This window comes from Patagioenas fasciata, chromosome 38 (genome assembly GCF_037038585.1).
Source record: "Patagioenas fasciata isolate bPatFas1 chromosome 38, bPatFas1.hap1, whole genome shotgun sequence".
NCBI lineage: Eukaryota > Metazoa > Chordata > Aves > Columbiformes > Columbidae > Patagioenas > Patagioenas fasciata.
In genome coordinates this window covers 1,663,185-1,673,433 of record NC_092557.1, presented here as the reverse complement: position 1 = coordinate 1,673,433, position 10,249 = coordinate 1,663,185, and the positions used below count along the sequence as shown (strand labels likewise).

At 61.1% G+C, this 10,249-nt stretch overlaps 1 protein-coding gene across 2 annotated transcripts; it reads left to right on the top strand.

Moving 5' to 3' along the window:
• The first annotated feature begins 1,531 nt into the window (after positions 1–1,531).
• Positions 1,532–9,852, top strand: REC8 (REC8 meiotic recombination protein). Of its 2 annotated transcripts, XM_065859330.2 has the most exons (18): positions 1,532–1,734; positions 2,381–2,449; positions 3,440–3,594; positions 4,364–4,442; positions 4,745–4,856; positions 5,388–5,424; positions 5,516–5,577; positions 6,170–6,239; positions 6,767–6,802; positions 7,202–7,239; positions 7,323–7,433; positions 7,647–7,713; positions 8,571–8,668; positions 8,779–8,824; positions 8,962–9,019; positions 9,098–9,175; positions 9,530–9,636; positions 9,754–9,852. In XM_065859330.2, exons 1-18 carry the CDS (start codon positions 1,679–1,681, stop codon positions 9,834–9,836), a joined length of 1,362 nt encoding a protein of 453 aa, XP_065715402.1. In that variant the 5' UTR covers positions 1,532–1,678; the 3' UTR covers positions 9,837–9,852. The 2 variants fall into 2 exon arrangements, with proteins under 2 accessions (XP_065715402.1, XP_071657514.1); XM_071801413.1 differs by lacking the exon at positions 9,530–9,636.
• Positions 9,853–10,249: the final 397 nt, after the last annotated feature.

Here is a 10,249-nt window from a genome sequence, read left to right as displayed (position 1 = left end):
TTGGGGTTTATTGGGGTTTAATGGGGTTTAATAGGGGTCAATGGGGTTTAATTGGCGACTTTAATGCGGTTTAATCGCCTTTTGATATCAATTAATTGGTTTGGGGATTAATTAAGGGGTTAATTAAGGCCCCGAGAGGTTGCTTAAGGGCTTTGGGGGGTAATTAAGGGGTTAATTAGGGGGTAATTAGGGGGTTTGGGGGGGATTGAATGCAATTAAAGGCCCGGTCTGCCCCATAGATCTGCCCCATAGATCTGCCCCATAGATCTGCCCCATAGACCCCAGATCTGCCCCATAGATTGGACCCATAACCCCCCAGATCTGCCCCATAGATCTGCCCCATAGATCTGCCCCATAGATCTGCCCCATAGATCCGCCCCATAGACCCCAGATCTGCCCCATAGATCCGCCCCATAACCCCCATAGATCTGCCCCATATCTGCCCCATAGATTCGCCCCATAGACCCCAGATCTGCCCCATAGATTGGACCCATAACCCCCCAGATCTGCCCCATAGATCTGCCCCATAACCCCCATAGATCCGCCCCATAGCCCCCCATATCTGCCCCATAGATTGGGCCCATAGCCCCCCCATATCTGCCCCATAGATCCACCCCATAACCCCCATAGATCCACCCTATAGACCCCCATATCTGCCCCATAGATTCACCCCATAACCCCCCATATCTGCCCCATAGATCCGCCCCATAACCCCCATAGATCTGCCCCATAGACCCCCATATCTGCCCCATAGATTGGGCCCATAACCCCCATAGTTCCACCCCATATCTGCCCCATAGATCCACCCAATATCCCCCATTTCTGCCCCATAGCTCTGCCCCATAGCTCCATTTAATTCCATTCAATCCCCTTCTATTTCACCCCATTGCCCCATTAATTACCCCGTTAATTACCCCATTAATTACCCATTAATTACCCATTAATTACCCATTAATTACCCCATTAATTACCCCATTAATTACCCCTTAATTACCCCATTAATCAACCCATTAATTAATCAAGCACTTTAATCCATTCAGTGCTCAATTTAACACCTTTGGTATCGAATTAACGCCCCTAATTATCATTAATTATCTTTAATTATCATTAATTATCATTAAATTATCATAAATTATCATTAATTATCATTAAATTATCATTATTTATCATTAAATTATCATTAAATTATCGTTAAATTATTATATTACATTATTTATAACCTTAACGAACTTCGCACCTTAATCACCCCTTAATTAACCCCTAAAACTCCACATTTCCCCCTAAAATTCCAAATTTCCCCCTGAAATTTCCAAATTTTCACCCAAAACCCCCAAATTTCCCCCTAAAATTTCCAAATTTTCACCTAAAAATTTCAAATTTTCCCCTAAAACCCCCAAATTTTCACCCAAAATCCCCAAATTTCCCCCCTAAAACCCCCAAATTTCCCCCTAAAGTTTCAAATTTCCCCCTAAAATTTCAAATTTCAACCTAAGAATTCCAAATTTCCCCCTCCAATTTCCAAATTTCAACCTAAAAATTTCAAATTTCAACCTAAAAATTTCAAATTTTCACCTAAAACCCCCAAATTTTCCCCTCAATTTTTCAAATTTTCCCCTAAATTCCCCAAATTTTCCCCTGAATTCCCCTGAATTCCCCGCATTCCCCCCCGCTTGCTGCCATGTTCTACTACCCCGAGGTGCTCAGGAGGCGCTCGGGCTGCCTGGGGACCGTGTGGTGAGATGGGGGGGTATGGGGGGTAATGGGGGGCAATGGGGGCAATGGGGTCAATGGGGGGCAATGGGGGCAATGGGGGCAATGGGGGCAATGGGGGCAATGGGGCAATGGGGGGCAATGGGGGCAATGGGGCAATGGGGCAATGGGGGCAATGGGGGCAATGGGGGGTATGGGGGGCAATGGGGGACATGGGGGGCAATGGGGGCAATGGGGGCAATGGGGGGCAATGGGGGCAATGGGGGCAATGGGGGGCAATGGGGGGCAATGGGGGGCAATGGGGGCAATGGGGGTCAATGGGGGACAATGGGGGCAATGGGGGCAATGGGGGCAATGGGGACATGGGGGGTATGGGGGGCAATGGGGATCAATGGGGGGCAATGGGGGCAATGGGGGTCAATGGGGGCAATGGGGGTCAATGGGGGACATGGGGGGCAATGGGGGCAATGGGGGGCAATGGGGGCAATGGGGGGCAATGGGGGGCAATGGGGGGCAGTGGGGGGCAATGGGGGGCAATGGAATCAATGGGTCAATGGGGTCCCAGGGTCCCAGTCCTGATGTCCCCATTGCCCCCATCACCCCCATCACCCCCATCACCCCCACTGTCCCCATCACCCCCCTGTCCCCTGTCCCCCGCCCCCTGTCCCAGGTTGGCCGCCACCTGCAGCTCCCGCCTGCTGCCCCGCGAGTACCTGGCGGTGGACGTCACGCAGGCCTGGTCAGCATGGCCATGGGGGCGCTATGGGGCGCTATGGGGGTCTATGGGTCCCTATGGGTCCCTCTGGGTCACTATGGGGCACCATGAGTCTCTATGGTCTCTATGGGTTTCTATGGTCCCTATGGGTCCCTATGGGTCTCTGTGGCTCCCTGTGGGTGTCTATGGGTCTCTATGGGTCTCTATGGGTCTCTATGGACTCTATGGGTCCCCATGGGTCTCTATGGTCTCTATGGGTCCCTATGGGTCTCTATGGCCCCTATGGGGGTCTATGGGGGTCTATTGGGGTCTGTGGGTCTCTATGGTCCCTATGGGTCCCCATTGGTCCCTATGGGTCCCCATTGGTCTCTGTGGGTCACTATGGGGCTCTATGGGTCACTATGGTTTCCCATGGGTCTCTGTGGTCCCTATGGGTCCCTATGGGTCACTGTGGTCTCTATGGGTCCCTATGGGTCTCTATGGGACACTCTGGGTCTCTATGGGTCCCTATGGGTCTCTATGGGTCTCTATGGTCCCCATTGCTCTCTATGGGTCTCTATGGGTCTCTATGGCTCCCAATGGGTCCCTGTGGGTCTCTATGGGTCTCTATGGGTCCCTATGGGTCTCTATGGTCCCCATTGGTCTCTATGGTCTCTATGGGTCTCTATGGGTCCCCATTGGTCTCTATGGTCTCTATGGGTCTCTATGGTCCCCATTGCTCTCTATGGTCCCTATGGGTCTCTATGGGTCCCCATGGGTCTCTGTGGTCCCCATTGGTCTCTATGGTCTCTATGGGTCTCTATGGTCCCCATTGCTCTCTATGGTCCCTATGCTCTCTATGGTCCCTATGGTCTCTATGGGTCTCTATGGGTCCCTATGGGTCTCTATGGTCCCCATTGGTCTCTATGGTCTCTATGGGTCCCTATGGGTCCCTATGGTCTCTATGGGTCCCTATGGGTCCCTATGGGTCTCTATGGTCCCCATTGCTCCCTATGCTCTCCCCACTCCCCACAGCGCAGCCGTGGCGTCCTTCCTGATTGGCCGCTCGGGCTGGGAGGCCCCGCCCCCCCCGGCCGGGGCTCCGCCCCCTCGCTGCTCCCTCTACCTGGCGGCGCAGCTGCAGCTGGGGCTGGCGCGGGTGCTGGGCCGGCAGTGCCACCGCCTGCTGGGCACGTGTGGGGCCTATGGGGCCTATGGGGTGCTGTGGGGCGCTAGGGGGCGCCAGGGGGCGCCAGGGGGTCCGGGGGGGCCGCTATGGGGGTTCTGTGGGGGTGCAATGGGGGTATAGGGGGCTATGGGGGCCGTGGGATCAATGGGCTCAATGGGCTCTATGGGGCTCTATTGATGTCTATGGGGGTCTATGGGATCTATGGGGTCTATGGGGGTCTATGGGGCACTATGGGGCTCTATGGGGTCTCTGGGGGTCTATGGGGTCTATGGGGGTCTATGGGGTCTATGGGGTCTATGGGTCTATGGGGGTCTATGGGGGTCTATGGGGTCTATGGGCCTATGGGGGTCTATGGGGTCTATGGGGTCTATGGGGGTCTATGGGGTCTATGGGGTCTATGGGTCTATGGGTCTATGGGGTCTATGGGGGTCTATGGGGGTCTATGGGGTCTATGGGGGTCTATGGGTCTATGGGGTCTATGGGTCTATGGGGTCTATGGGGTCTATGGGGGTCTATGGGGTCTATGGGTCTATGGGGTCTATGGGGTCTATGGGGGTCTATGGGGGTCTATGGGTCTATGGGTCTATGGGGGTCTATGGGGTCTATGGGGGTCTATGGGGTCTATGGGGTCTATGGGGGTCTATGGGATCTATGGAATCTATGGGGCTCTATTGGGGTCTTTGGTCCCTATGGGTCCCTATGGGTCCCTATGGGCCTGTGGGGGTCCTGTGTGTTCTATGGGGCTCTGATCTATGGGTCGCGCCCCACAGACGACGCGGCCCAGACCCTGGAGCGGCTGCACCGGGTGAGACCCATGGAGCCCCACATCGACCTGAGCCCCCCGAGGAGGTGAGCGACCCACACATTGACCCACGGCAATGGGGCAGTGGGGGGCAATGGGGCAATGGGGGCAATGGGGGGCAATGGGGGCAATGGGGGGCAATGGGGGGCAATGGGGGCAATGGGGATCAATGGGGGCAATGGGGGCAATGGGGTCAATGGGGGGCAATGGGGGCAATGGGGGCAATGGGGGCAATGGGGATCAATGGGGGGCAATGGGGATCAATGGGGTCTATGGGGTCTATGGGGGTCCGTGTGCCCCATGGCTGCCCCATAGCTGCCCCATGGCTGCCCCATGGCCCCCTCCCCAGGCGCCACCTCCTGGCCGACGCTCGGTCCCTGATGCTCTCCCTGGAGTTGGCCCCGGACCCACATTTCGGGGTTATGGGGCCGGCCCTGCCCAGCCCCACGGGCATCCCGCAGGTGTGGGGCTGCCCCATAGATCCCCCGCGGCTGACCCACAGCCTGGCCGCCTCCGCCCCATAGCCCACATATCGGCCCCATAGATCCGACCCATAGGCCCCATAGATCTGCCCCATAGATCCGACCCATAACCCCCCATATCTGCCCCATAGATCCACCCCATAACCCCCATATCTGCCCCATAGATCCACCCCATAGCCCCCATATCTGCCCCATAGATCCAACCCATAACCCCCCATATCTGCCCCATAGATCCAACACATAACCCCCATATCTGCCCCATAGATCCGACCCATAACCCCCATATCTGCCCCATAGATCCGACCCATAACCCCCCATATCTGCCCCATAGATCCGACCCATAACCTGCCCCATAACCCCCATAGTTCTGCCCCATAACCCCCATATCTGCCCCATAGATCCGCCCCATAACCCCCCATATCTGCCCCATAGATCTGCCCCATAACCCCCATATCTGCCCCATAGATCCACCCCATAACCTGCCCCATAACCCCCATCTCTGCCCCACAGCTGCGGCGGCTGCTGGAGGAGCCGCTTCCCCCCCCGGGTGAGCTCAGCCCCACAACTTATGGGGCCGGCTGGTCCCGCTATGGGGCTGGGACCTCCCCCCAACCCTGACCCCCAAGTGCGCCCCACAGCGCCCCCCGAAGTCATCACCCTGCGCGAGCCCGGACCCATAGAGGCCCCCCCGGCCCCAGAGGTGGGGCCAGACCCACACTTGGGGGGCCGGACCCACACTTGGGGGGGCTGGACCCACACTTGGGGGGCTGGACCCATAGATTGGGGTTGGGACCCATAGATGGGGGGTGGGACCCATAAGGGGGGGGCAGGACCCATAGATGGGGGTGGGACCCATAGATAGGGGTTGGGACCCATAGATGGGGGGCGGGACCCATAGATATGGGGCGGGACCCATAGATTGGGGGTGGGACCCATAGATATGGGGCGGGACCCATAGATGGGGGGTGGCACCCATAGATAGGGGTTGGGACCCATAGATGGGGGGCGGGACCCATAGATGGGGGGTGGGACCCATAGATGGGGGTGGGACCCATAAGTGGGGGTTGGGGCCCATAGATGTGGGGCAGGACCCATAAGTGGGGGGCTGGACCCATAGATGGGGGATGGGGCCCACACTTGGGGGGCAGGACCCACAGATCGGGGTGGGGGGGGGAGGGGGGAGGTTGTGGGGCTGCCCCCCCAGATCCATGGGGTTTGGGGGGGACCTATGGGGCCGCCCCCCGGATGCGTGGGGGGGATCTATGGGGCTGCCCCACGGATCTATGGGGCAGGAGGAGCTGCCCGAGGTGACGCTGCGGGAGCTGAAGCTGCTGGCGGAGGCCGAGGAGCTGCTGCCCTATGGTGGGGAGGCTATGGGGCAGCTATGGGGCGGCTATGGGGCACCTATGGGGTGCTATGGGGCAGCTATGGGGTGGCTATGGGGCGCTATGGGGTGGGTATGGGGCGGCTATGGGGCAGCTATGGGGCACCTATGGGGCACCTATGGGGGGCTATGGGGCACCTATGGGGTGGCTATGGGGCGGCTATGGGGTGGCTATGGGGCAGCTATGGGGTGGCTATGGGGCGGCTATGGGGTGGCTATGGGGTGCTATGGGGCAGCTATGGGGCGCTATGGGGCGGCTATGGGGCACTTATGGGGCATCTGTGGGGCACTCATGGGGCAGCTATGGGGCTGGGGGGATACTTGGCCACTTATGGGGCAGCTATGGGGCACTTGGGGGGCATCTATGGGGCACCTATGGGGCATCTATGGGGCACTTGTGGGCATCTATGGGGCACTTGTGGGTATCTATGGGGCACTTATGGGGCTGGGGGGGCACTTATGGGGCATGGAGCCCCCCCAGCCCCACGGCGTCGCTGCCCCATAGTGGAGGAGATACCGGAGGTGCCAGCGCCGCCCCCCGGTGAGCACTTATGGGTCTCTATGGGGCCACTTATGGGGCTGGGGGGGTCACTTATGGGTCAGAATTGGGTCACTTATGGGGCTGGGGGGTCACTTATGGGTCAGAATTGGGTCACTTATGGGGCAGAATTGGGTCACTTATGGGGCTGGGGGGTCACTTATGGGTCAGAATTGGGTCACTTATGGGGCTGGGAGGGGTCACTTATGGGTCAGAATTGGGTCACTTATGGGGCTGGGAGGGGTCACTTATGGGTCAGAATTGGGTCACTTATGGGGCTGGGGGGTCACTTATGGGTCAGAATTGGGTCACTTATGGGGCTGCGCCTCACTTATGGGGCTGGGAGGGGGTCACTTGTGGGTCACTTATGGGTCAGCCCTGCCCCCCATCTCCGCCCCACAGCTCCCGCTCCCCCCGAGGAGGCTCCGCCGCCCCCCGAGGTCACTTATGGGGCCACTTGTGGGGCAGCAGCAGCAGCAGCGCTATGGGGCAGGACCCACACGGGACCCCCCCTGCCCCACAGCTGCCCCCCAAGCGCCGCCGCCGCCCGCCCCACATGGACCCCCAGCCCCAGATCCCCCAGGAGCAGTTCCAGGCCCAACTGCTGCTGCCCCACGGCCAATGTGGGGCGCTGGTGAGCGGGGACCCAGGCGTCCGGGCCCCATAGATTTCACTGAGGAGGGACCCAGGAGTTCGGGAGGGGAGGGACCCAGGCGTCCGGGCCCCATAGATTTGACCCCAGAGGGACCCAGGCGTCCGGGCCCCATAGATTTGAACTCAAAGGGACCCAGGCGTCCGGGCCCCATAGATTTGAACTCAGAGGGACCCAGGCGTCCGGGCCCCACAGGTGCTGGTGGAGCCGCCCCCCAAGCGTCGCCGCCCCCCAAGTGAACTGCTCAGGACCCCCAGCTGCGGTGAGGACCCAGGAGTGCCCCAAGGGACCCAGGAGTGCCCCAATGGAACCCAATGGGGGAGCCGAGGGACCCAGGAGTGCCCCAATGGAAGCCAATGGGGGAGTTGAGGGACCCAGGAGTGCCCCAATGGAACCCAATGGGGGAGTTGAGGGACCCAGGAGTGCCCCAATGGACCCAATGGGGGAGTTGAGGGACCCAGGAGTGCCCCAATGGAACCCAATGGGGGAGTTGAGGGACCCAGGAGTGCCCCAATGGAACCCAATGGGGGAGTTGAGGGACCCAGGAGTGCCCCAATGGACCCCAATGGGGGAGTTGAGGGACCCAGGAGTGCCCCAATGGAACCCAATGGGGGAGCTGAGGGACCCAGGAGTGCCCCAATGGACCCCAATGGGGGAGTTGAGGGACCCAGGAGTGCCCCAATGGAACCCAATGGGGGAGTTGAGGGACCCAGGAGTGCCCCAATGGAACCCAATGGGGGAGTTGAGGGACCCAGGAGTGCCCCAATGGAACCCAATGGGGGAGTTGAGGGACCCAGGAGTGCTCCAATGAACCCAATGGGGGAGTTGAGGGACCCAGGAGTGCCCCAAGGAACCCAATGGGGGAGTTGAGGGACCCAGGAGTGCCCCAATGGGACCCAATGGGGGAGTTGAGGGACCCAGGAGTGCCCCAATGGAACCCAATGGGGGAGCCGAGGGACCCAGGAGTGCCCCAAGGGAACCCAATGGGGGAGTTGAGGGACCCAGGAGTGCCCCAATGGAACCCAATGGGGGAGTTGAGGGACCCAGGAGTGCCCCAATGGAACCCAATGGGGGACCCAAAAGGGACGCAGGCGTCCGGGCCCCACCTCTGCCCCACAGGTTGGCTGCCCCCCGAGCTCTGGGATCTCTGGGGCCGCTGCGCCCTCCCCGCCCCACGGCGCCCCCCGGCGGCCCCCGAGCCGCCCAGCGAACTGGAGGTGAGGGGGACCCAGGCGTCCGGGAGGGACCCGGGAATGCCCCAAAGGACCCAGGCGTCCGGGAGGGACCCGGGAATGCCCCAAAGGACCCAGGAGTTCGGGCCCCACAGATCCTGAGGCAAACGCTGGAGCTGAGCCTGCCCGGGGTGACCTCAGGTGAGCGACCCACGGATCTATGGGGCGCTATGGGTCCTATGGGTCTCTGTGGTCCCCATTGCCCCCCATTGCCCCCATTGACCCCATTGCCCCCCATTGACCCCCATTGCCCCCCATTGCCCCCCATTGACCCCCAGAGCTGTCCCTGGAGCTCCCAGAAGAGGAACCACGGCCCCTCCCCCCCGAGGAGCATCGGTGACGTCACCGGGGTCACGGGGGGGGTCACCGGGGTCACGACCCCACCCGTGACCCCCGTGACCCCTCCCCCCCCAGCCCCCCCTCCCCCCTCCCGGAGCTGCCGGAACCGGAAATCCCGCCTGGCCCCGCCCCCAACATGGCCGCCCTGCGAGGGTCAGTGCCCCGGACGCCTGGGTCCCTTGGGGCACTCCTGGGTCCCCCATTGGGTTCCATTGGGGCACTCCTGGGTCCCTCAACTCCCCCATTGGGTTCCCTTGGGGCACTCCTGGGTCCCTCAACTCCCCCATTGGGTTCCATTGGGGCACTCCTGGGTCCCTCAACTCCCCCATTGGGTTCCCTTGGGGCACTCCTGGGTCCCTCAGCTCCCCCATTGGGTTCCATTGGGGCACTCCTGGGTCCCTCGGCTCCCCCATTGGGTTCCCTTGGGGCACTCCTGGGTCCCTCAACTCCCCCATTGGGTTCCATTGGGGCACTCCTGGGTCCCATGGGGCACTCCTGGGTCCCCAGGCTCCTCCTCTCGGCCGCCGCCCTCCCCGGAGGCTCCGATTTGGGGGCCCTGGTGCCCCCCGGGACCCCCAGAGGCGCCGTGGGGCGGCTTTTCAGCCTCTGCCTGGGTGAGTGGGGGGGCTGCCCCACACCTATGGGGCTGCCCCCCATCTATGGGTCCCACCCCACCCCTATGGCTCCACCCCTATGGCTCCAGCCCCCTAACCCGGCCCCGCCCCCCCCAGAGCTCTGCGCCTCCCATTGGCTGCGCCTGGAGCAGCCCCGGCCCTACGGACCAATCCGGATCCGGCTCCGCCCCCCCCAATAAAGCGTTGACGTGGGAACGAGGCTCCGAGCGGGGGGGCGGGGCTTGGGGAGGGGGCGGGGCCTCCCCGTGGGGACGTGGCCAATGGGGGCGGCTTGTGCGGCCCCGCCCACGCGTAGGACACGTGACTCCTCCCCCCCAACCCCCTCACGTGATTTCCACCCCCCCCCTTTTTCCCGCCATTGGGCGCGACCGGGAGGGCAAAACCCGGACGCCTGGGTCCCTCCCGAACTCCTGGGTCCCCCATTGGGGTCCATTGGGGCACTCCTGGGTCCCTCAACTCCCCCATTGGGTTCCATTGGGGCACTCCTGGGTCCCTCAACTTCCCCATTGGGTTCCATTGGGGCACTCCTGGGTCCCTCAGCTCCCCCATTGGGTTCCATTGGGGCACTCCTGGGTCCCTCAACTCCCCCATT